Here is a 27678-nt window from a genome sequence, read left to right as displayed (position 1 = left end):
CACACACCAAAAAAACACAGTCCTTGCCTTTAAGGAGTTCACATTTATAGACTATTAAATGCAAAATATGTACAATGGAAATACAATTTTTTGAGGGGAGGTAGGATAGGTTTCCTGTAAGGGGTAATACTTAATCTAAGCCATGAAAGAATTCAGGAAGTCTCCGAAACTAAGGGGAGAAAAAAGGACATTCTAGGAATGAGACATGAATGGTGCCTATAGGTACTAGAATAGAACGTCATGTATAGAATACAGCAAGTAGGATTGTTTCTGTGGAACATAAAGTACAAAAAAGAGAGTATTGTGAAATAAGACTGGATCTGATGGCAAAAAACTTTTAAAAATCAAACAAAAGTTTACCTTTTATCATGGAAGGAAATGAAGCCAATGAAGCTTCTTGAGATAAGAAGTGACAAGGTCAGACTTGTGCTTTATGAATATTTACTTGGCAACAATGTGGAGGATATACTAGAAAAGAGATTTTGGATGAAGATTACTGCAATAGCCCAGGTGAGAGGTGAAGAGGACCTGTGGCTGCATAAGTGGAGAGAAGGGTTCAGATGGGAGATATATTACAAAGAATAATCAACAAGGATTGTCAACAGACTGGAAATGAAGAATGAAAGAGATGAGAAAATATGAAATTACTATAAAGTAGAAAAATTCAGTTACCAGAAAGATGGTTGTGCCTTCAGCAAAGAAAAAAAAAGAAGGGTGGGTTTTTTTTGGGGGAGGAAGTTTCATTTTGAACGTATTGAGTTTCAGACACCAATGGGATGTCTAGTTGGAGATGTTCATTAGACAGTTGGTGATGTGGGATTATGTCTAGGAGAAAGATATAGGCTTGAAATATAGATGTGGGAGCTGACTATTGAGAGTTGATAACTGAATTTACCAAAGCTGATGAGATAGCAAAGAGTCTAGTAATGAGAGAGAAGAGGGGCCTAGGATGCACATAGATATAGATGGGAGGACAGACGTTTACATCAAGAGACTGTTAAAGGAACAACCAATTAGGAATAAGTAGGAGACAATAGTTGCAGAGAAGGGAGAGTAAATAGGAGAGGGCAATTAATAGTGTCAAATGCTACAGAGATCAAGAAGTAATAGTACTGAGAAAAAGTCATTAGAATTGGCAATGAGGAGATCATTAGTAATGTTATAGACAAATGCTACAAATAAGAAGTATGATCATATTTCCATAAAGAAAGAAATCTTAGGTGAATGATGATGTTACAGGTCAGATTGCAAGTGAGACTGAAGGAATTGGAAGCATTATCTCTTTTTGTTTGTTTTTCTTTTTCCTAGAAATTTGGCTGTGAAAAAAAAAGACGTAAGACAATATAGCTTGAGAACATAATAGGGGGAAATGACATCTTTTAAAGTGAGAGATCAAAGCTTGTTTGTTGGAAGTAAAGATAGAAGATTAGGAGAAATTAAAAATTGAAGAGAGGATCAAAGAGGCAAGCTCACTAAAATAGAAGATAGTAAAATAAAAAGCATAAGTAGAGGCCTAGGGATTTACTTCTTCCTCTGAGACTAGAGCAAAGGAGACAATGTGGAGTGATGTAGATATTATTTGAAGTATAGCATTGGGAAAGAGAGACCTTGAGACATATGGCCCCAATTTCTTCAATGAAGTATGACATAAGGTCCTCTGCTAAGAGAGAAGATGATGTACATGTTTTGAAAAGAGAAGGTTTGGAACATATGCTGAGAAGTGGAGTAGAGATCAAATTAGGGAAGAGAAAAAGAATTAGTGTTCAGTAATAAGTTCAACAACAGTTGAGACTGGATAACAAATTTGTAAGGGCCTCGGCACATTTGTGGAGCTTCTAACACTGTTGTTCAGGGGCAATAGATCTGGAACACAAAAAGTAAGCGATGGCAGGACAAGGAATCAAAAGATTTAAGGTGGAAGACAGCGTCCAGCTCAAGGTTCAAGATTTTAAAGGGAAAAAAAAGAAACAAAAGAAGACAGATTGGCCTTGAAAGAAAAGGACAGTTGGAATGAGATTTACAAATTACCAAACATTCAGCAATCCTACTATGATTTAGTGACTTGTGAAAATCCCCATCCTTTTCTACCTCTCCATTTCAATATAAAACAAAACAGCATCTATACCTAATCATCGGTTTAAAATACCATAGTTGACTTCTTTATGAAGGTTTTCCCTCTAAGAGCTGAAAATATCCCACCACTTTTTTGAGAACTTAAGTATTGTGGAATTTGAATAGTTCTGCCTTATGAACATGCTGTTACCAAAAAACAAAAATTAAAAAAATATTGGAAGATATTAGTTGAACAGCTGTGTAGAAAGGGGAATGTAAAAATAAAAACTGCATGTTGGAGCATCAAAATAGTAACCATGTACAGTATACGACTGTTTTTAATCAGAGGAAGATTGAAGCTATTACATTTCAAATCAAATGTTATAAATTAGTTCAAGAATGCAGCTGAGCTCTCATTTAATTAGAAATGTCCATGTTTAAATCATGAGGTACAGTAGCTGCCAACAAACCAAAAGGGCGAGGGAGGGGAAAAGTACTGTAGCCTAGTCCTATGATACACAACTGTCTTCTATACAGGAAGAACATCTGGGGAGGCCTGGGCCTGTTGTAATGAAGTCCTTCATGTGTTAGCTAATTTGAGGTTTAATGTAATTATCTATCATTGATTTAAAGACAATTAAAATCATTATCTGGTCTGGACAGTTTTGAACACTTCCTTCCCCCCTCCCCACCAAAAAACATTTTCTTTTCCCATATTGAACTTTAACTCATTGTTAGATTAAAAATGAAGTCAATGCTGGCCCAAGTTTCCCTGGGAAATGGCTTCTCCAATCATCAGGTCACATTAAAATGCAGGATAAGCTGTGAAATGTTCTTTTGGAAACATAATCATGCTTCCTATTTGTAGCATTCGATGTATCTGTTACCATTTGTCTCATCTAAATTCCAAATTTATAGCCAAAATGTTAGGCAATTCATTATTTTAAAAAGAGAAAGAAAACATAATAAAAAAGGAGATATGCCATTCCTACTGAAGTCATACCAAGAAGAATGCAATTATCCAAAGACAGAATTTCCCCCAACTGTTATGAGCCTGTATATATTGTAATTAACAGTAGTTCAGCTAGACAGTCCAGGCAAAGGATCCTTTCCCCTCCAATTTACCTACTTCAAAAACACCTCAAGTGACATGGCTCAAAATTTCCAAATTAAACTCACCCCTGGGGCAAAAGGCAAGCATGTGACATTTTAGTTCCAAAAATCTTACAGAAGGCAGCGGGTAAGTGAAAGCGAGAAAATCAGAGGCAAAGGAGGAGTTAAAATCTAAGTGGGTTTTTCAACCTCATCATTACCCCCTCTCAAAGAAAATAAGACACAGATGGGCAAAATGCACCACCATACTGCCATAATAGTTTAAGGAACTCATTAGAAACTACCGTTGTTTGCCTCATTATCTATGGTGAACTTACATGAGGAGGTAGGAACCCAATTTTCAATGGTCTTTCTGCTATACACTACTTAAGCATCTCAACATCGTAAGGAAGAAAAGAATAATTTCCCCCCAAATGGAGTTAGTGCCACATGCAATCAAAGAGAGTTATATCGTCACAGACTGTGGTCATACAGTTCCTTAAAGCCCTCCTTTTCAGAGGGAGTCCCCAAGTGACTGCCACACAAGCTGTTTGGATTTGGGAAACCTGTTTACATTTGGGAATAACACACAAGCCCAAACTTTTACTTACTTCTGGCCACCATTCCACACTCTTTGACTCCTACCCCAAAAAGAGGATAGATGGGAATGAGATCCACTGCTCCAAGGCAAGGGTGAATTCCTTCTTGAACCTCCATATCAATCACCTGGAAAGCCTCCACACATGCAGCAAGAACGGAGTTGACTAAGAAATATAAAATTGAGAATGATAATTAAATTGCTTCTAAAGGCTTAATCACAACTTGTTTTTCTCCAATGGTCTGTTCAAGTTGCCTCCCACTTCCATTAATTAAAAATAAAAGACCCAACAAACTCCCTTTGTTGCCATTTAAATTTATTTTTTAACTAACTTTTTTACTCCACAAAGGGGAAAAAAATCACTCATTTTATCCATTTAAATCATTTACTCCACTTATAATAATAGATTTCTTTATATTTTCTCCAAGTTGGCTAAATCTGATTAAAATTCACATTATTTCCAGAATGTTTATGAAACATTTTAATAAATATAATTGCAATCACTGGTCACATAGCAACTTTAGCAACTTGATGATACAACAGTTACAATGCTAGCCTTAGAGTCAGGAAGATCTTTGTTCAATGTACTTTCATACAATTATTACCTATATGACCCACAGCAGGACATCTCCGCAGGACATCTCCAAATGCCTTACCTATTTCTTTAACTTTAAGTTAGGAATAATAATAGCACCCAACTCCCTAGCTTGCTGTAAAAATCAAATGAGATAATATTTGCAAAGCAGTGAGCATAATTTGAGCCACATAGTAAGTGCCACATAAATATTAACTATAATTTTTATTATTTCATAGGATCATACTTGTAAGTACTTGAGATTGCCATTCTGCTATTACCTTTGTATTTACCTATAGTCGGTACCACCTTAAGAATAATAGACAGGAAATTTGTTTCTTTATCATAATAATCAATGCAATTGACAGTTATGAGTTATCTTAGTAAAGTAGCACTTCATTTTTAATAAAACCAAGTGCATCTTTTTTAAGAGTCCAAAACTTTGTTGGGGGTGAAATAAATAAAAAAATAAATGTGTATATGTATATGTGTACATCTATAATCTACATATTTATATATCTATACCTTTCTATCCATGTATCTATCCATCCATCATCTATCTATCTATCTCCTCTACCAAATAATACAATATCAGGATTTTTATAACTCTTTTTCATCACAAAATTTTTAACTGACTTACAAATGATATTTCAGCAGTCCTCACATATAATCTCCATCAACTTGGCACAGTGTCTGGCACAGAGTAGGGACTTAATAAATGCTAGTTGGCTGACAACGTAAAAGCAACTACTTTCTCCATTTTCAAATAGTGACAGTAAATCTCAAATCACTAGCATTAAAGAAGATGAAACTCCTGGTTCTTGACTGCCCCTCTGGGCATAAACTACTGGGCCTACTTCTTCCATATCTAATGAAATAGATGAAACAGTAAAAATAGGAATAACCATTTCAAAATGCTTATCTTGAGCTTTTATTTGAAGGTGACTATTAGCCACCAAGAGTCTGAACCAGTCTTCCACATAAGAAAACAATTAATCTTGTAGTCCCAGAATAATCATAAATAAAATGTAAACAGTTCTAGAGGCGTGGCTGTGTGGCCCTAGGCAAAAGTCATTTAACCTCCCAGTACTGTGGCCAATTCTATAAAACTGTAAATTGCAAAAGTACAGATCTGTTTTGGTACAGCAAACTTATTCACACAATACTTTCCTATATAAATTAAGTCATAGTTCCAATCCCTATCCCTAATCTTATGGTTTGGGGAATTTAGGAAATACTGGTTTATTTGTTTGTTTGTTTATAGTAGACTCCCAATTTAATGGAAAGAAATTGTGTTCTTTAAAAAAAAAAAAAAACCTACATAGAGCACTACAGAGTTAAATAGATAATTAATGAGGAAAAAAAGTCAGCCTTGTGTCTTTCATAGAAATACATCATATAGGGGCAGCTAGGTGGCTCAATGAATAGAGCACCACCCCTGAAGTTAGGACCTGAGTCCAAATCTGAGTTCAAATCAAATCAGACCAGACACTTAACACTTCCTAGCTGTGTGACCCTAGGCAAGTCACTTAACCCCAATTGCCTCAGCAAAAACAAATAAAAAAACATCATATATACATTTAAAAGAAAAAATTAACTCTTACCCAAATTCTCAACAGGTGCTGCTATTGTTATAACTGATCTGTTATAATCATAATCAGAAAATATATTGAGCACTGTAACTTCAGAATGTTCCTTTCCTTTAGGGGGAAAAACACACATACATATAAAGTACAATCTCAGGAATTATTTTAAAGCTTTAATAAAAAAAAAAAAAACATTCTACATGGCATATTTCTTTGACTCCTTAATTTCCAAGGAATATATTTAAGAGAGTAACAAATGATGAATTCTGGGATAAAAACTTGAAGGTGACAATTTTTTAAGAATGAAATAAGTAGAAAAAGAGTAATATGAGCTTTTTGACTTGAGGAGCCAGATTGGATATTGTAGTTCAGTTAGTAGGTCTAAGATCTGCCCCTGGACTCTCTGTGGAGTTGGCTCAAGTTCTGTTAGCTCAAACTGAGACATAATCTCTGGGTTTTGATTCCCACCACTCCAATTGTTCCTCATCAATCTCTACCCTAATCCATATCTCTCAGCCTCTGTCACAATCGTCTTCATATTTCCCTTTCTTCTGACACCCTCAACTCTACTAGTCTGGGTCAGACTCTGACATCTGGCAAATCTGAAGCTTGCCAATTAGTGGTCTGTGTGATGTATGCACCTGTCCATTAGAGACAGGCCTGACACCATCAGCCTTTTCAGAGACCACCAAACAGCCTTCAGATGTTAATGACTTCCAGTTTCCAGTGGCTAGTGACCTAGCCACTTGAATTTGTGACCTAGAGGAGAAAGTTGCCATATCCCTTTACTAAAACTTTCAGCCTCAAACTTATTTTGGAAGTTTACAAGCCTAAGCCTGGCTCTTTAAAAGGCTCTCTTGGGCCTACAAAAACAAATTCAAAGTGAAGGACAAAAGTTTTAGGTAGTAATTAAATCTTTAGTTCTTGCTATTATATACCTTGTCCGAGTATCCTCCTGGCAGCCTAACAATTAATCTTTTTAGAGCAAGGGAAAAAGAGACCCAGGAACCAAAATGCCTAAGGCAGCATTGAACACTTAATTTTAATAATGTGAGAAGATAAACATATGTCATTCATTCATAGCCAGAGAAACATGCATAGAGTACTGCTGTGTGATGAGTTAAGGTCAGACATTTACAACTTGAGCAACTTTACCTAAGACCTTCTAAAATAATTTAAATTTTCTTATTTTTACTTAATTAGAAAAGTCATTTTAAAAAAAGATCCAGTTCTTTTAACTAATTTAAAAATGCATGCTATAGAAACATTTTAAAAATAACAGGTTAATTATCTTATTTGCTTCCATTTATCAAAATGGAATTTATTTTACTTATCAAAAGCATGTAAATGTAAATTACATATGTTATATACATGTTATGTTAATATGTTATGTACATGTATTACAGATGTACACATGTTAATATACATGGAAGCAATCCCTCCCTTTGTAATAGGTTTCTTTTTAAAAATACATTCTATCTTTTTGTGGGAGAAAATTATTTTATTTTTCATCCTCAATTTTTTCTGAAAAGCTTTCATTCTCAGTTTCATGTTTCAATCGAATAAAATGCTGAAAGAATAAAATACTCTTTCCTGCAATTTCTTAAGCATACATACAGAAAAAAAAAAGACTGCTGGCAGGATGAGCTGTCAGTATGAATCTCAGCAGAAGTAAATTGTTTGGTATTTGTAATGGAGCATAATAGCTATAATTCCATTTGAGCTGTTGCCACTAATAAGCTGATAAAAACTATGAGTCAAGACCTGGGCATCCATCAGTGTGTGGCTTCCACAAATTTCTTTGCATATTCACTTAATCACAGAGACAGGTAACTCAATCCCATTAAGTGTTGCTGCTTCTGACAATGATGAGCCAGAACTGGCTCTTAAAGCAAAGAGAATGAAAAAGCACAGCTGCATACCAACTCCAAAGGAGTTTTCTTATCAGCATTTAACAGGTGTTTTCATAGATAGCCCCATCTTCTGCCAGGATCCAAGACAGTAATTGAAATGCATTGATAGCTAAAAACAGCTTTTAAAAACATATTCCCTGTTTAAATCAATACAGAAAACAAATGATTCCATTCAAAGACATTGTTTTAAGTATTGTCTGGTGATGATGGCATTAATGTTCCTCTAATTATTGCCATGTAGAGGATGATTAAGAATAATGCTATTTTATTATACAAATTATTTACATGAGACTTAAAATATATAATGTTCTACAATTGGAAAACTGTGATTAAATATCCCTGTGATGTTATGTCCTCACAAAAATGTCAATAATGTTTCTGGAAGGTTTTTTTTTTTGGGGGGGTGTTATTTATTTTTTTAAGAGTATCATGCTTCAAATATCATTCTTGATCCTTTACTTTGAAGGGAAAAGACTAAAAGTCTTGTTTGCAAATTCTGCCAGTGAATTGCTTAATAATCTTAATTGAGCCATTTAATTGCAAGGGCCCAAGTTCTTGTATTTTTTAAGGAATTAAAAATATTACATCTTTCCCACCAGAAATTCTTCAAGAATAAATTAATTTATAAAGATTCTTTGATTCTGTGGGTGACAAAGTTCTATGCATACACACCTTCTATTAATAAGCAATCAAGAGAGTTAAAAAATGTCATCAAAAGCCATATTAGAATAACATTAAGTCTCAAGAGCAAAGATTCCGTCCTTCTGCACTCCATCAACATGCTATATAGTATGTTTTTTTCAGAAATATGGGGGAATTACAATGTCAAGGGTAAGTAGGCATTCTGAGACAATAGTACACTTAAACATATGTGTAGCTGATTTGTCTCAGTCTCCTGGAGTCTTGCATAATAAATCATCTAGGAAAACACCAGGAAAAGCAAAGAGAGTGAAAGAAAGGAAAAAATTAAGTAAAATAAATAAATGCTTTTGCACTTATTATTTTCAGAGCAGAAAAAATATTACTAATAAATTACAATCCCAACCTAAAATGAATTTTTTCTTACCATTTTCTTCAAAAAGAGCAGCTTTTGCTATTTTCTCAACTACATTTTTTCTTCTGGCTTCAGAAATGTTTAGTAAACAGGCAGCCAAACGGAGCCCCAGTCTGCTAGAAGACATTGTAATTTCTTAAAAGAGAAAATATAAATGATAATTCAGTTTCAGTCCCTATGGATTTATTCACATTTTTTTTGCCTGTCTTCTTTCACGGATTTATTCTTTCATTTTTTTTCTTTGCATAAGATGGCATAGATAAATAGAAAAATAGATAAATAGATATGAATATTTCTTAAAAACAAGACTATAAATTGTAATTATTGGAGAATTTATTATTTAAAGGTTACTTAAATCTTGAATAATAATTATGCAATTATGAAATTAGTAATACTACTGATAAATATCTAGTATGTTAAATATCTATTATGGATCTAATTGAATAAAAGAAGTGTGTGTGACAGTGATAAAGTGTTTTCTTTAGTCACAACATTCCTTTTCTACCCTAAGTTCAGCTATGGTAAGCAAAAAGATATTCCTATAAGTTATAATAAAGACATTATATAGACAAATACTATTTTTACCTTTGTATTAGGTTGGGTATTTAAATTAGAAAGCTTGATATTGACTTAATGAGTTTTTAATTTTTTATCTTTACAATTTCTAAATCTGTCCACAAATTCCCAGGTGACCCTTGGGGTGTGGGGGGATTAAGGTAGAATATATATCCATATAATTATTGTTTCCTCTGGCCACATTGAGGATTGATTTTGCTGTTAAAAAGATTCAGTCTTTGAAGGCACCTAGAGTCTTTCAGGGCACCAGAGTAACAGCCATTTCCCCCATATTCCAAGTTATATTTTAGAGGCATTAAGAACCTAGGATATCTCACTCAAAAATTAATTTCCTTTTCAATATCAGGCCATTATCTGGTCTTGGCACCTCTTCAATTCTGTAGTGAGAAAATCATATGCTATAAAGGAATAATTAACCTATTCTTGAACAAAATGTAAGCTAACTAAATCAAACATGTTGTATGAGGCGGAGCAGAGATTTCACGAAGATTTCACGAAACATATCTGCCATATTTTGTATACTAAAGCTATATGTTGACCTAATCAACTTAATCTGGAGCAGTTCTGGGGCTTCGTGTCTGCTTTAGTTCTATAGGCAGATTTTCACATTCTGACAGCTATCTCCTAATTGAAAATTCATAGAAACAGTTATTAGATTTTATAGACATTAATAACATTGTTGTAATAAAGTCTCTCAGACCTCTCTAGTTACTATGTAAACAAAAAATTGCTTTACACAAGGGGTGTAGGCGTCTTCTGGTTTTCATTTGTTTTCAGTGTGTTTATGTAGCTTAATTGTCTCATCAGGCACTTTCCCAACATAATTATGCTTTTTAACAAATGGTGTTTATGGCAACCCCTAGCAGTGCACAAGAAAGGATTAGTTTCATCCTCTCATTCCACATTTGGATTCCCTGTGGACAACTAACTAACAGAAAGATGGTGTGAGAAAATCCACCTCCCAGCAAAGGCTTGGACTTGGTGCTTATACCAGGAAAAAGAGAGACCCAGGGAGAATTGTATTTGAACAAGTAACTTAGCCATGTTTTCCCTACCCTTCTATATTGATGACACTAAATATTTTTGTGTCACCAACTAATATTAGGGTTATGTACTTTGAGGTTTTTAGGTTCACCTGCCTGGTCACACATGCCTTGGGCCACAATGAGCCATATTTCAAATTGTTTTTGGCAATCATTTCTCCATCTTTCTCCATCCTTGGAGTTAAAATTGCAATGCTACTAAATGCTGAATATCAGAGACATCTTGAGAGTCAAGATGAGTTTCCTAACTCAAGTCATTGAACTACCACTTTGGTTCTCAGTTTGCCATTCTGGAAAATAAGTAGTTAAGCAAAAATATATATTTAAATCTCCTTTTTAAAATTCCTTGATATAATGAATAGGGAGCTGGTCTTGAAGCCAAGAAGACCTGGACTCAAATTTCACCTCTGACAAATACTGACTGCGTGATCTTAGACAAGTCAATAACCCCCCCCCCCCATCCCATTTCCACCATTCTACCTCCAGAGCTCCAGGCAATTAATTCTAAGCCTATAAAATGAAGAGAGATGCTACTCTATATTGGTTTTAGAAGGTGTTTCTTACTAACAATATCATAGATCAGTTCTTTTGTCAGTCATATGATTCCAGAATTTAAGTTGGAAGAGAGCCTTAGAGGCCAATTATTCCACCCTCGTTTTACTAGAGAGTAAACAGGTCCAGAAAGGTTAAGCAACCTGCTTTAAATCCCTTTCCACTACACTATACAGGATTCTTCCCACCAGTACAGTGGTTTGTGATACTTGGGATTGGAAACAATTATAATTACCAGGAGGTTCTTTTGGACCAATTTGTATTCAATACAACAAAAACTTTTATCTAAATAAAGAGAAGGAAAATTATCCTTCCTCTTAGAACTAAGAAAGCCAGTCATGATTCAGGAAGTTGATAATCACAATTAAAATTTGAAGTTCTTAGCTGCAAATGATTTCTGGGAGTATAGTCTTTATCCCCTTTTCAAAGCATCCACTTGGCCCCTTGGGTGTCCTTTCCCCAAGGGCTGGATTCCTTTAGTCCCTAAGGAAGAGTATGGAGCCAGCTGCAACAAAGTTAGAAAATAAGGGTCTCCTCCTGTGCCTAAGCCACCGTGGGGCAGTAGCATTAGCAACAGCAGCAGCAGCAAGCTTTGGTTCTGCTTTCCAGAACCAGGAGAGTGCAGGCAGCTCAAAGGCTTCTTGCTCCACCCCAACTGTCCCGAACAGTAGCTCTGCAGCTGTTCTCAACCCTTAGAATTTGTTCTTGGAAGTGGGTTGGAGCAGAGCTAAAGAAAGAGGGGACTGAGTGGCAAACCACTGGATGCAGATACAGGCCAAAATACAAACCCACAATATTGCTAGACTTGACCTCCATAGGGATTGATTGACCTAAATTCTTTTTACTCATTCTTTTGTATTTTTTACCTTGACCCATTAAGCTCCTTGAAAACTCCTGAGCAATAATTTATTTTCTCTTTCTTGTTCTTGGTCTCAGTTTTCCTCGGCCCTGGCTTTAGACTAAAGCCAGTCCCCACATTTCTTTCTAGTTAAAAATTGGCTTTTTTTTTAAAGGCTTCAGATCTCACCCATTTATTGTATACCAATAAAGGGCTTATTTCCCAGCCCAGATTCCTAAGCATTACAAGGTAGAGCAGGAGAAGTACTCCCATTTAATGTCTCCCTAACTTCAATACCGCAGCTGGTGATGACCTGTGTTTGTAAAATTGCTGAGTACTACCTAGAATGAGTAGGTTCCAGGAACGGGCAGAGACCTTGATTTTTAAAGTCCCCTTTAGTCCCAGGAAGTTACAAAGGACAGGAACTAAGTACTCCTTTTTTCCCAGGCCACTGATTCCTAGCACTCATTTGTTCTCAGAAGCCATGGAATTTCTTTTGCATTTTGCAGCAAAGAGTGAATGACACCATCTTGATAAAGTTCCCTTTTTGAAATGAAATAACCACCAAGTAGCAACTTTGAAAGGAAGAAATTAATTTTTAAATCTATTTTTAATTTCTAATTATAATTTTTTAAAAAACACAGATTTGGAGAAAGTAACATTTATGTGGACATTTGGTTTCTAGCCTAATGTGGCATAAAAATAAGTAACATAATGAGTGTTAAAAAAAATCAGGTTCATGATGCTTCTCACATCATCATCATTGTGCTTAGATGTCACAACAGTATTATGTGTGATTATGTCAGATTCAGCCTTCTCCATCTCTGAGTGTTGGCAGGTAGGAGGGCTGTTGGCAAGAGGAGGGGTGTTAACCTCAGGATCCTGGATTGATTCCAAGTCTGGTAATTACATTCTGCCAGCCAAAATTCATCCCATAATTTTAATTGGATAAATCCTTCCTGGCCTAAGCTACTGCTCTGCCTGTCAAACTGTTGCCACATTTCACCCCAGAGGTGTCTATGTTTCAGTGGTGAAGGAAGCAATTCCTTTGTGGCTTACATATCAGTTTAAATCTGCAAAATGCTTTGGGATCCCTTGGAATGAAAGAAACTATTTGTATATGTATGCTTTATAACGATATCTGATACAAAATGCAATATACAAAAAGACATATTTCTAATGGGTGTGCATGTAGATGTTAACAGCAAAAAACTGAACTCCAGATAACATCAACTCTGTAAGCTACCACAGGTCACTGATGTTCTTTGCCTATGTAGTATGTTGAATTCAGCATTAATTTCTGACTCCCAAAAATCACTTCTTTGTTTCAAGAGTTCTCATGACAAGATACTGGAATTTCATTGCTTTGTATAATATCTTTGATCAAAGGACAGAAAATTAAGAGAATAGTTCATTTTCCCTTTTTCATGATCTTTCTCTTTCTTTCCTTCATGTCATAATCATATATCCAGGAAGAAATAAAAATAAGGACTGGGGCTATCTTTAATCTTACTTTGGCCATTGTGCCAACCAAACATGTTTTTTCATTTCTCCTTTTACTCTACACACAATTCCAGATGTGGATAATGAAACATGATGCCCATCTCTTGACTGAGAAATGATTGATTTAAGAAATAGAATGAAACATACATTTTTGGGCAAGGTCAACATGCATATTTGTCGGAGGCAGCCAGGTGATGCAGTAAATAGAGTGGCTGGTCTGAGGTTAGGTAGACTCATCTTCCTGAGTCTGAATCTAGCCCCAGAAACTTACTACCTGTGTGATCCTGGACAAATCACTTCACCTTGTTTGCCTCAGTTTCTTCATCTGTAAAATGAGCTGAAGAAGGTAATGGCAAACTCCTCCAGTATCCTTGCCAAGAAAATTCCAAATGCGGTCTTGAAGAGTCAGACTAACTGAAAGACTAAGTAATAAATAACATTTATTACAACTGTTTTGTTTTTCTTTTCCCCCTCCCCAGTGGAGTTAAAAGGGAGAGAAAATAAGTGCTTGCTAATTAATTTTTTTTAAGTTAAAAAGGAAAAAAAAACAAAACAATTCGAGGGAAAGCGAGGCCTAAACTGTCCTCAGCAGAAAACACTGTCTTATTGCCTGAACACAGCAGTCTGATCTTACTGGAAAAACATAACAAAACAAAACCAAGAAGTGATAGCAAATACAATTTGAGCAATAATGTTGAAAATATGTGTATCCTGTGAAATGCTATTGTCAACATTCCCATAAATTTAGCCATAATGTATATGGTATTAACAATGACATAACTTCAGAAAGTATTATATGCTATGTTATATATAAAACATAGATATGTATTAATTAAGGATGATGTTTTCCTAATTTTAAGCACTTTCTTCAGAAAGATTTATTTTCTGCGGTTGATTCTTAGTGTACAAGAGTAAGTTTATTTAGTTTACAAATTATTTCTGATCCTTATATTGTCTATTCTTTTATTTTTATTTCTTTAATTATCAAATTTATCTAATAGAGAATAGGTAAGAATAAAAAAAAGAAATAAAACTTAGAAGTATCAATAAATTAAATCTGATTGCTATTTTCTAAAGAACCATGGATTCCTCATGAAAATAAATTGGATAGACACTTTTCTAGTTTCTAAATTTCAGATTTTGCCACCAGAGAATATTAAGTTAATAAACATCTTCACTAACCCAAATGAGTGGAGGTAGATACAAAGAAGGTGATTATCTCCTGGGGTTCCATAAATGTACTGTACCATTAACTAAAAGTATAATTCTCTCTCTCTTTCTCTCTCTCTCTCTCTCTCTCTCTCTCTCTCTCTCTCTCTCTCTCTCTCTCTCTCTCTCTCTCTCTCTCTCGCCCCCAGTCCTTCTTATACAGTGAAGACAAGATCTCACTCTTTCCTACAAGTGTCACCCTACCCAGATTCTTTTCACAATTACTACAGAGAATGGAGCATTCTGCTCTAAGAAAATTACACAAAAATCACACAACTTTCAATGTATAAATATTCAACTTATTTCATGGAAAGGTCTGAATTAGAACTACATAAACAATATCTTATTTGTAAATTGTTTCTTCAAAAAAATAGTTTTTTTTAATTGTGAACAAAAAAACAATGTATAGGATTACATAACTTTCTGAAAATTTTAACAAATGTCTTGAATCAGTTGTTTTTTCCTATATTCAGCCACAAATAATTTTGCTATCTATATTTCAGAACAACCTCCATAAGGTTATACTTACTTTTAACTTTATAGCCTTTGTCCTCAAGGAAAAATGCATACACTTTCACTTGGATAAGGACAAATCAGGTTTATAATGCAGTTCTCACAGATATCAAATCCATTTTCTTGAATTATTTCAAAATTTACTCTTCCCAGAAGTTTTTTCTCTTTCAAGAAAATCAAATCATATATTCATTTATAAAGAGAGTCAATCTGAAGCATGATTGACATTTGTTTTAAGTGGTATTGGTTGGCATTCTAGGTCCGTGTGGCATAGGATGTTTGAAAAGTGTGGGCTAAAGTAAAAGTTAAATGTTGCTTCTTTGCTTTATGTAGTGATAGGAAGTCTAAGCTTTGTTTGGACTTTGTAATACAATTAAAACTGCTTTCTAAAATTATGGTTTTCAATATGACATGTTAGCCTTTTCACATTAATTAAAGAAAAAATAAAGATTTAATTTACATCAAGAGGGTACATAGCAAGTCGCAAGAATGGGACAAAGTAGCTTGCACCTATATGCTGTATCCTGATTTGAAAATAAGCTCTTCATAATTCAGGTCTTGGTAAATAGAGGCAAAACTAAATAAATGCATTACAATGGAACAATATTTTACAAAACATCTGATATAGGAAAAACACCATGTAAAATATGAAAGAAGATACAAAGTTTAGGTAAGACAAGATCTTTGCCTTCAAGAAGTTTATAGCCAGTATAGCAACACAGATAGCTATAATATAAAACAAACTTACCTAAGGACATTAGAGAATGACAAAGCAAATGCAGTTCTTAAGGAAAAGTCATTATTTATTAGAGAAGACTTGAAAGTCTATTATTTAAACAGAAAGACCATTACTTGAGTTTGGGTTTTAAAAGACAGAAAACTTAAACAGGTGATGAAAAAGAGAAAAAAATTCCTGGTGTGGGGGGAAACAGGGAAAATGAGCTTATGATTATGAGTACATTTTGGGTACTATCATTTGCCTCTATTTCCTCATGTGTAAAATGAGCTAGAGAAAGAAATGACAAACTATTTCAAAATCTTTGCTGAGAAAACCCAAATGGAGTCATGGAGATTTGGACATAACTGAAAAGAAGTGAACAACAACACAATGCTGTGAAGTGTGTAGAAAAGTAATATTAATTAAAACTAATAAGGTTGGATGGCACCAGAATATAGAGAGGCTTAAATATCTAGTAGAGGGATTAACTTAAAACAGTAGATTATAAGGACTTACTGAAGATTTTTGAGAAAAAGAGATTTCCAAATCTATACATGAAGATTGACATGAAGGATAGACTAGAGAGGAGATTGTCATGGTAGAAAGACTAATAAAGAGAATACTACAATACCCCAGGTGCATGTTAATGAGGGCCCCTACCAGGGTTTTGGAAGTGAGTATAATATAGAGGGAGACATGATTAAAGTTACTGAATTGAATGTTCTTTTCCTCTCCTGGTAAAGAGTTTTCCTCCTGTAGTCTGCCTTCTCCTTTATCATGTTGCACCAATACAAAGATATTGTAAGAGTAATTTCTGATTTAAATGGTCATTTCTTATATTGCTGTGCATTGTTTGTCACCACCTCTGCTCTTTCTTACTCAGATCACCAACATGCTAAAACTGAAAATAGAATATATATTAACAATAGAAGATTTGCTAGAATTACTAGAAAGAGCATGATCTAGGTCGGAAATGAACATGTGTAAATGGAGTAGCAGAAGCTGCGTATCCAGGAGGGGGTCATGTTCTATACTTTGTGTGAGATTCCCTTCAATCCCAATCAGGACATCTTAAATGTGTATTGAAAAAAATCAATTTCATAAGTGCAAGATGGAGAGAGTAGTAGTTTGTGTGGAAAAAAATTGTGGAGGTTTTAATGGATTGAAATCTCAATAAAAGTCAACAATGGCATATGAGTGGTTAAAAAAAAAGAAAAAGAATTCAATCATAGGCTGCATTAAGAAAGGAATATGTCAAGGCCCAGAGAGATGAGAGACCTTCTGTACTGTACAACAGGCAGACTACATTTGGAGTATTTTGTTAAGTTCTAGGAAATGCATTTTAGAAAGGGATGTTTATCCTGTTGAAGGGAGACTTAAAGGGGGCATAATAGCTGTATTTAAGTATTTGAAAGGCTATCACATGGAAAAGGGATTAGATGTGTTCTGTTAGGTCCCAGAGAGATGAACTAAGAACAATGAATGAATTGTTGCAAAGAAGCACATTTAGACAAGATGTAAGGAGGGAAAAACAACTTCCTACTGCTAAAACTATCCCAAAGTGGGATGGGCACATTCAGACTACAGATCTAAAGCTGGAAAGAGCCTTAGAGGTTAAGTAGTTCAACCCCTTCATTTTATAGATGAAAAAAGTGGGAGTTTTAATCTGCCCCAAGTCACATTAGAGTGATAGAGTCAGAATTCAAAGCCAAATTCAGAACTCTTTCCACTAGGCACATTGCCTCAGGTAAGCTGTCCTCCTCAATGGAGGTCTTCAAGTAAAGCCTGGATGACCACTTGTCAGGTAAGTTGCATGAGGAATTTTTCCTTAGGTGTAATTTATTGCTTCTGAGATACTTCAAACACTATTTTATGATGTTGTCACAAGGCATAAGGAGTTGGAGTTAAACTCTAATTTATTCAAATTTTCTTTGATCTTTTTTAAATTTAGAAAAGCCATTAATGCCTCCTGGAGTTTTTCTGCTGAGCTATTATTATTTCAAGATTATCTGTTCTAAGTGCAAAATTAAAAAACAATTCTTAAAGTGAATTCTGAATTTGCAAAAAAAAAGGGGTCTCTGTGCAGTAATTCTGTAATAATGATGCTCTAGCAAGTAATGAGTTATGAGAGAAAGTTATAAGAGGGTCAAAAACCTAGGTTTGAATTCTGTATTTGTGGCATATCTGTGTGATCCTTGGCAGTTACTTCATCTCAGTCATTAGTTTATTCAACTTTCAGATGATGGGGTTGGCACAAAAATATTTTAAATAGCACTGTTTATGGTATTCAAGAAAAGGCAGGGGTGGGGGAAAGAATAGGCTCCTATCAAATGGCAAATGGCTGAGCAAAATGTGATATATACATGTAATGGAATATTACTGCCCCAAAGGAAATAACAATTATGAAGAAATTGGAGAATCTTGGAAAGATTTGTATGAACTGATGCAAAGTGAACAGTATAAGGACAATATTTATACAATGACTCCAATAATGTAAATGAAAACAATATAAAAGGTCGTTAGAACTCTAATTAATGCAGTGACCACTTTTGGTTTCAAAAGAATGACACTGAAATATACTTTCACTCTTAGAGCACAGAGATGAAAAAGTACAAGTTTAGAATAAGGCATATATATCGTCAGATGTAGTCAATGTGTTGGTTTGTTTTGCTTAATTATATTTCTTTTTTCTGGGGAAGGAGAAGAAGGTACTATTAGGAGCACCATTGAGAAATCATAATGCAACACCCCAAAAAGTATAAAGGAAACATTTATAAAAATATACTGATAAATTAGTCTCTAAAAATTCAATTACTGTAATATACTGTGAAGAAGATGTCTTCCTATTTTCACCATACTACTGTTTGTCCAAACTGTCACTTACTTTCAAACTAACCACTAACAATTTCAATTACTTGTTTTTGACATTTCTGTTTTGACTGTTTTACATTAATAGTTCAGTTATCCAGTAAAAAAAAATACTCAAGAACATAGAATAATACTATACTCTGTTATTCTTCTTCCATCTATGATACAGTGTCAGATGATTTATGAACATAAAGCATCCACAAATAATATAGACATGTTGACTCAAGGATACACTTATGTGTCTTCAGATTGATTCTTTCTGTCCCAATCTCATAAGTTAATTAAGGTTTTCATATAAGATCTGGTCCTTCCCAAATGGAATAACAATCCAGTATTGTAGTCCCATTGAAAAGACATAAATTTGGGGAACATATTTTAAAATATTTTCAATGACTATTGTTTTGCATTGTTATAAGCAGATAAATATTGAATTGAGAAGATGTATAAATTTTGTTTAAAAATTAAAAAACATCAATAATTGTTTTAAAAAAAAGAACTATGTAAGATCATTAACATATCCCCTTCTCCACCCCCCTGATTTAGGAGTAACTATAATATCAGGTGGCTACAACTAAGAGCATCTTTGGACATTTAACCATACGGTAAATTGAGCTAAAGTCACAACAAAACAATCTATGGGAAAGTGAACTACAGTCAGTGAGAAATCTTTCACAAACACACAAAGCTAGGTTGAAGAAATTCTAATTATTTGCCCCTATTTTTGTGAGCTCTATTTGTTATGCTAATGGGTGCTGGTTTTATTTTGATAGACCAGTTATAGGAGCATCTAATTTAGAGATAGTAAATATACTTTAGATGCTCTAGTCAGTAGCTAAAGTCCATAGAGTTTAAGAGATTATAACATCATATGGGTAATAAGGAAGAGATCTAAGATTCAAATTCAGAATTCCTTACTTCAAATACAACTACTATCCATGTAGTATTTTCTCAATTTCTTCACTTTTAAAATGAGGGGGTTGGACTGGAGGATCATTTATTTCTTTCTAGTTCTAATTCTTATGGTCCTAGTGCCAGTCTTCCTAACTGTCATCTTTCTTTCAGACATCTGAACTTTGAACTATGAACTTTAGGAAGTTCATAGAATGTTATGAGAAGCTAGATGGTGGACAGAATGCTGCATCTGGAACTTGGAAGATCTGAGTTCAAATCCAGCCTTGATATTTACTAGTTATATGACCCTAGATAAGACACTTAACTTCTATTTATCTCAATGAGTGTTAAGCCTAAAAATATTGCCCGAGAGAATCTGGTAAAGAGACTAGATGTGTCAATTCCATAGAAAAGCAGAATTCAAAATTAGATAATTATATGGAAAAGACAATTATGAGGGAGATTAAGTAATCATGTCCTTAATCAGGCAGTATGACTGTATTGCATTCATATCCTTCTCAATTGTTCTTCCATTTACAATATTGACATTCTTAATACTCTATTTGGAGTATCCTATCCTATCCACCTACCCACCTATCTTATCACTTCCACCACTTATATGGTACTGTTCCTCTTGAGGGATTTCTTGGTTTATCTATTAGGTTTTGGGAAAGAATACTATTTTTTCTTGCTTCCTACTACCCCTTGCCAATCAGATCATTTTTTATTTTTATTTCTCTTCACCTCATGAGAGCTGGAAGTTTTTATTCTGTATTACACTTCAACTCTTCCAGATGGAATTCTCTTTCTTCAGTTGGTGACATTTGCAGTTATAGGTCTGCCTGTAAAAGTACTTTTGATTCCACTGTTTTTACTGCTGAATATAAATATGGTCAGTGTGAAATACCTGTTTTACTTCTTTAATCTAAATTCATGTTCCACTGTATATTCTTTTGGTTGCTTCTAATAACTTCACTCTCCTGAAATCTGTAAAATTGCTCAATCTTATGGTTTTCTCACAAATTGGAAAAAAGGATCTCAAAACAAAATATTTACATTGTCATAAAACCATATGATTTTTGAAGCAATTTCTTTAAAAACATTGTCATGAATAGCAAAAAAACCCAGTTAATTCTTCTTACCTAATTAATGAAAATATGAACAGCAGAAAAGGCTAGAAAAGTCCTCCAGAATAAAAGTATCTTTCAGGCAGTTTTGATACCAAATTCTCTGGAGAATGATGAGTTCCTTTTTTGAGTAATGAGCAACTCAAAATAGTTGCTCAATGTAAATACTTCATCTTCTAGTCTTATAATAAACCTCAAATATAGCTGAATATAAATATGCATTTAAATTCAATGGGGATTATTAACATTTTCCTAACATATATCCATATATCAGGATTATCTATTTCCTTATATGTATATATTGTGGTTTTCATTAATATTTGTAATAAAAAACCCACTTCTAAAAAAAAGAATTTTTGACTTTATAGACCTTATCCTTGCCAACTGAGAAAAGCATTAGCTCAAGAGACTTGAATTGAAGTCCCAGCTCAGTCCCTTTACAAAATGTTTTTGGAAACAAAAGATGAGCTGACCAGGATTTAGAAGGATAAACATGTCACATATAATATCATGATCTCTAATGTGAAAGAAAAATTATTGACCAAATTCCATGGACTTTTAAAATTAACCCTGAACTATAATGGAAAGTCTTTGGTTTTATGTGACCATGTACTGCCAGTTCTAGCACAGAATAGCTTTTCTAGATTCTGTTTAATAAATAGGTTCCTGGAAACCAGCATATTGGTATGATTAAATAGGATCTAAACTCCATTTGACAGCACCATCTTGTGGATCTTTGAAGAATTCTTTACTTATTTCAGTTTATGTATCATAACTAAATAAGAATTCACATTTATGTACAAATTCAAAGTATGAAAATCACTTAATTCACAACAGCTCTAAGACTTAAGTAATGTAAGTTAAGCTAATGATAAAAAATGACACTTTGGGAATAGCTATAAAATTGGAAACTTTCTCTACTTAGGCTTTATGAACTTCTCCCCTTAAGTAGCATGAAATGAAGTTTCCTAAAAAATATTTGTGTGGAAGATAACATCAACCTTCTGGTCAACTAAGATTGGAGTCATTCTCAATTCTTCACCCTTTGTCACCTGATATACTCAAGTTTTCCAAGTTTTGTTAACTTTTTTTGACTCAACATTTCACACTTTTACCATTTCTTTTCCTTCACACAGTTACAGGTATTATTTGGACCCTCATTGCCTTTCACTTAGGCTATTGCAATAGCCACCTAATTTATCTCCTTGATTTGAATCGCTGCCTTCTTCAACCCATTCTCCACATAGTTGCCAAAGTGATATTTCTAAAGCAGTCTGATCATGGCATTTGAGGACCTCCTCAAGAAATTCATTATTCTCTGTTATCTCCAGGATCGAATATAGACTTCTCAGTTTGGTAATTATGGCTCTCCACGGCCTGGTTCCATTCTGCTTATATAGACTTATTGTACATGACTCATGCATTCTTTGGTCTAGTTAAAATGGTCTTCTTGTTACTCCTCATATTTAACACTTATCTCCCATCTTGGAGCCTTTGCACAGCTTATTCTCCTTATCTGTAATATACTCTCTCCTCACCTCTACTTCTAAGAATAACCTAGTTTTCCTTAAGGCTCAGTTCAAATATCACTTCCTGCATAATACCTTTCCTGTTAGTGTACCCTGGCTGCTAGAGCTTTTCTTCCCCAAATTACCTTATATTTATTTTATATATAACTTCAAATATGCTTTTATATGTACATGTTGTATAATCCTATAATATATAAGCTCCCCAAGGCATGGATTATTTTATTAATGTCTTTCTAACTTTGTAGACTAACACAGGACTTGCCACATTGTAGGTACTTAACAATCATTATTGACTACTTGTATTTGATTTGTGGGAATTTATGAAAAATTTTAAGTTTTAAAAGGTGTTTTACCTACATGATCTCATTTGAGTTGTCGATTTTCTGATTGGCTATATATGGTCCCATAAATTATATGAATAAATTGGAAAGTCTATCCATTATCTTCACCATTATTAGTTCCTCTCCCCTCACCCAAATACCTCTGGTACATCTGCTAGTACTGATCTTTGGTGGAGTTTCGCATTTGCTGTGCAATAATATGGGAACATTCTTTATATCATACATTTAACCAAATGATTAAAGACTTCTTTTTTTGTACCTTGTTCTGGACACAAGTCCTGAAGAAACAATCATCAAAGAAAACATAGTAAAGTTGCCCAGATCCAACCCTACTTTTAGGAGCATATTGCTTTTTGTAAACAATATATAGTTGAAACTGAAAAAAATTCAGTCCTCTTTGTATCTTTTGACACATTATCTGTTCATACACTTATTCTGATAAATTTTGGTTGACTTCTAAGTGCTCATCCCATTCTAAACCACATTCCCCTTTCTATTTTCTCTTCTCTATGGTGATTAATTCTCTCTCATACCCCTACCTCTTTGTTCTATTGGGAGTGCCAGGAAGTGTCAAAAGGACACCTAAGAGTGGTAAAATCAACTTATCCATATTTTGCCTTTTTTCCCCTCTATAAAATATTGGCAGGGAAGCAGTAAGAAATAATGAGAAAAAGCATCAAAAAAGGAAAAAAAGACTTTCATGTACAAAAATATTTACAGCAGCCCTTTTTATTGTGGCAAAGAACTGGACATTGAGGGGTTACCCATCAATTGGGCAATGGCTAAACCAGTTGTGATATTTGAATCTAATTGAATATTGACTTATTATTGTGTTACAAGGAATGATAAGCAAATGGATTTAAGAAAAACCTAGAAAGTGAAGTGAACAAAACTAGGAGAACATTGTACACAGAAACAGCAAAGCTGTATGATAATCATCTATGTATAACTTAGCTCTTCTCAACACTACAATGATCCAAGACAATTCCAAAGGACTCATGATGAAAAATGCTATCTATATCCAGAGAAGAAAGTGATGGAATTGGAATGCAGATTCAGGCATACTTATTTTCACTTTATCTTTTTGGTGTTTTTTTTTTTCTTTTTAGTCTGTTTCTTCTTTCACAACATGACTAATATGGAAATATGTCTTACATGATTGCACATGCATAACTTATTTAAAATTCTTACCTTTTACAGAGGAGGAGTGAGAAGAAGGGGAAAATTTAGAACTTAAAATTAAAAAAAAAATTTAAAAATTTTTCTTTACATGTAATTGGGAAAAAATAAACTACTGGTAAACTGGTAAAAATAAACTACTGGTGTAAAAAAAAAAAAACAAAGAATGGTAAAGTGAATGATTAAGAAGAGGAAAGCCTTTGTTCTACACCATTACATTTTACTATAGGTAGTAGTCAGTAACTAATATATTGCATAATTCAGATTACCCATCTGTATCACTGGCTAACATAATTTAAAGAATTAACCCAGCATAGTAGAGAGATGTCTAGAAGGTCTCAAAGTTAGGGAAACCTGGGTTCAAGTACCTTCCTTGCTACATATTGGTTGGGTGACATGTAGTTAAATCACTTTCCCTCTCAGTAACCTAGGCAACTTCCTCAAACTATAAATTGTAGAGAAGGTGTTAATCTGCATTGGGAGAGGAAATTCCTCAATGGGAGCTCCTTGCCCTAATAAAATTACAATTCTGCTTTCCTTCCCCTTTTCCACCCCAAAAAGGTTAAAATAGAGCTACTGACAATGGATCAGTTGCATCAAATCTAGCTCCTGGGCTACAACATGAGAACAGGTAAGCAATTTACAGGCAGTGATGACCTATCAATAATAAGTCATATGATTCTTAAAAGAATCTTGTCTTTGCATCTCCAGTCTTTAGCCCAGTACATGTTGTTATTATTCAGTCATTTTAGAAATGTCCATCCCCCATTTGGGGTTTTCTTGGTAAAGACACTGGAATGGTTCGCCATTTCCTTCTCCAGCTCATTTTACAGATGAGGAAACTGAGGCAAAAAGGGTTAAATGACTTGCCTAGGGTCACATAGCTAATGTCTCAGGCCAGATTTGCATTCAGAAACATAAGCCTTCCTGGCTACAGGCCTGGCACTCTATCCACTGCTCCAGTTATATATCTGGCATATAGCAGATGATCAATAAATGTTTATTGTTTGAGTTAACATCTTGCGTAAAAACAAAAATGTTTTGATCGGAAGTATGGATATAGCATTGTTCTAAAAGTTAAGAAGTCTATTCCTGACTCCATAGCAGTAATGGTTGTCATTTAACTTCTGAACTTCAGTTTTCCCCATCTGTAAAATGTAGAGGTTCAACTTGATGGATTCTAAGCTAATATGTGGCACTGGACATATGAGTACTGAAATGCTAGAAAAGATCTATTCCCATAAAATAAAGAGCCACTGAGTATGAAATTAGAATAATGTACAGCAGAGAGTTAACACAAAATAAAAGGACCAGAATAAGGACTGGGAACTCACTATTGTTGGATTAAGGAAAGTTGTTGCTTTTAAAGTCTAATCTTAATCCTAACCTCTGACCCATAGAACCAATTTCTGGAACTAGGATGAATTAGATTTAGCAAATTCTTGCTTAATCTAATCAGATAAAAGTCAATAATAGCATCAGGTGTAAGCATTTATTCTGAATATTAAAATGCAGTTCATACTTTAACCATAACATACATGATAGATAGATATTATAGGTATGGATATATTGTATGCTAAAAATTCAATGAATAAGATATAGTTGATTTTTCCCCTTATAGTAGCATTAGGCATATATAAATTAAATGTAATAGATATATTTTATATATAAATAATAATAAAAATTATATATAATATAATAAATATTTATATATAAATAAATAATAATAAATATAGAAATGTATATATACCTAATGCTTTAGGTATATATACATATGAATGAAATTGATATATTTTATTAATATACATAATCTTTTATTTTCATAGTTGTCATATTATAGCAAATATCTAAAATTTATATACAGTTAACTTAAAGGATATGGGTATTAAATGTAATGTATATATATATATATGTATATATATATATATATACACACAAATGCTGACATTATTACACTTAATACTACACATATTACATGTAAAATAATTATATAAATATTACATTTAAACTATAGAAAGAAAATAAATTATAATCTAGTAATTGATAAAACATTAATCAAATTTAATATCAAATTTTCTACAAAACTGACCAAACAAAATATTTTCAGTAGCTATATATTAATCGATTCAATGATGATGCACCAAATCAGCATTTTATGCCCTATTATCCTGTCAATTTTCTTTTTATAATGTTTAAATAAATCATTTTGATACTAATCAATATTTTCTGCCTTGGCTATAAGTTTATAATATTTATAATCAAAGATTTGTATATTAGCATTTTTATAGTTTCCAAAATCTCTTTTGCCAGTAACTAAAAAATGAACAAAATCTCCATAATCATTTTGTAAAACTTACTTAAAATAAGAAATGGTTTTCCTCAGAAAACAGATATTATATGGCTAAATATATGTTTTTTTAAAAAGAGAGGTATGCTGAAAACATTATCCCTTTTACAATGTATACTTTCTCATCCCCCATCCATCTTCAAACAAGGAAAGTTATTTTGAAAATTTTGTTCCCTAAGACTTCTGAAAACTATTTTTGTTTTTAAATTTCAGGGCAGAACAGATTTTAAGTATAGATACTACATTGGCAACGGCAGCTTTTAAAGTGAAAAACAAAACAAAATAAAAACCATCTTTTTGATTTAATTTTGACTTGTCAAAATTCCATTTCCTAAAAGTCCAAAAAATATGAATGATCAACCTCTTTCTGTAAGTAAATGGGATCCTGGTCTATATGAATTTATTTTGAGATCTCTATGGTATATTGAATACATAATTATATCAAACTTAGTTTTTAATATAACAAAATTTATTTAATTTCAAAGTTTTTCCATTATAGCAAATGGTCCAGTCTTAGAAATAGTTGTGCATTTTTATTGTCTCTTTTACTATTTTTAAAAGGTATAAGATTGCCATATAGAAGGCTAGAACTCATTTTTTTTTAACCCCAGAAAAGAGATTGCACAAAGAAATAGTAATAGTAAATAACTTTATTGTAGAATACAATGCAGAGCATGTCAACAAGTAAAAAAATTATAATAATAAAAAAGATAAGCTAAGATACTTTTTTTTTTATCATTGAGGACCCTATAATTAAATATATCTAACAACTCCTATTAAGTTCTTTGCCAGTGATTCACTATTCTGAGTCAGTTTGCAAGTTCTCACTTGAAAGTAGCTATCATCATATCACTTATGATGATAACAAAAATGAGCTCATTTTAGATTAGTCATATAATATCTGCTAGACATTACCATTATAGAAGCATAGGATGTGAAGAGACTTCTAAAAGTCATTTGGTTTCTTCTTTTGTCTCTAGATAGGTCAATGTATATATGGAGTATAACTCTTATTTTAGAGGCTTCCACAATGGAGGCCACACAAATTCCTTCAATAGCCTATTCCAGTGACATAAAATAAAGTTTACAAAAAGAATATTATTCCTTTTACAGATCCTTTTACATCCTTTTACAGATAAGGAAATAAGCTCATAGGAGTTAAAGTGTTTACCTAAGGTTATTCAGGCTCAATAAGAGGTACAGCCTAAGTCAGATGGTTCTGCCAAACTTGGAATAATTTAAGCCTATTTTCCTTTTTGTTTAGTTCCCTAACCATTTACACAGAAACTGTTCCTGATCATGCTCATAAAAATTCTCTATAAACCTGTCCCTCATTAGCCTTCTTTTCAGTTGCTATTTTTGAGACTGTTTCCAGTATTTTTACATTTTGTTTCAGACAATAGACAATGTTCTTAAAATTGAGGTCTAAATGACTTCACTGCTGAGGAAAGTGAGAAGATTACTTCTAGGTGTGGGGAGATCTGGCCATGGTATGTGTTGTAAAATGGGGATTAAGATAGTTACACCTTAATTTCAGTTTGATCATTAACTTTGTGTTAAAAAGCTACATTTTAG

General features: G+C 33.5%; 1 protein-coding gene across 4 annotated transcripts in view; it reads right to left on the bottom strand.

Moving 5' to 3' along the window:
- The window catches only part of FTCDNL1 (formiminotransferase cyclodeaminase N-terminal like), a 106424-nt gene that overhangs the window by 38457 nt on the left and 40289 nt on the right, over positions 1-27678 (bottom strand). For 3 of the 4 annotated variants that reach the window (XM_051985923.1, XM_051985922.1, XM_051985920.1), the window contains exons 2-4: positions 8882-9004; positions 5921-6016; positions 3756-3908 (exon numbers count right to left, since the gene is read on the bottom strand). In XM_051985923.1, the coding sequence (XP_051841883.1) occupies positions 3756-3908; positions 5921-6016; positions 8882-8996 (364 nt within the window). In that variant the 5' untranslated portion in view covers positions 8997-9004. The remainder of the gene's footprint in view (positions 1-3755; positions 3909-5920; positions 6017-8881; positions 9005-27678) is intronic. The other variant, XM_051985921.1, reaches the window with a different exon arrangement.

Source organism: Antechinus flavipes, chromosome 3, assembly GCF_016432865.1.
Source record: "Antechinus flavipes isolate AdamAnt ecotype Samford, QLD, Australia chromosome 3, AdamAnt_v2, whole genome shotgun sequence".
Taxonomy (NCBI): domain Eukaryota; kingdom Metazoa; phylum Chordata; class Mammalia; order Dasyuromorphia; family Dasyuridae; genus Antechinus; species Antechinus flavipes.
This window is presented reverse-complemented; position numbering and strand designations above follow the sequence as displayed.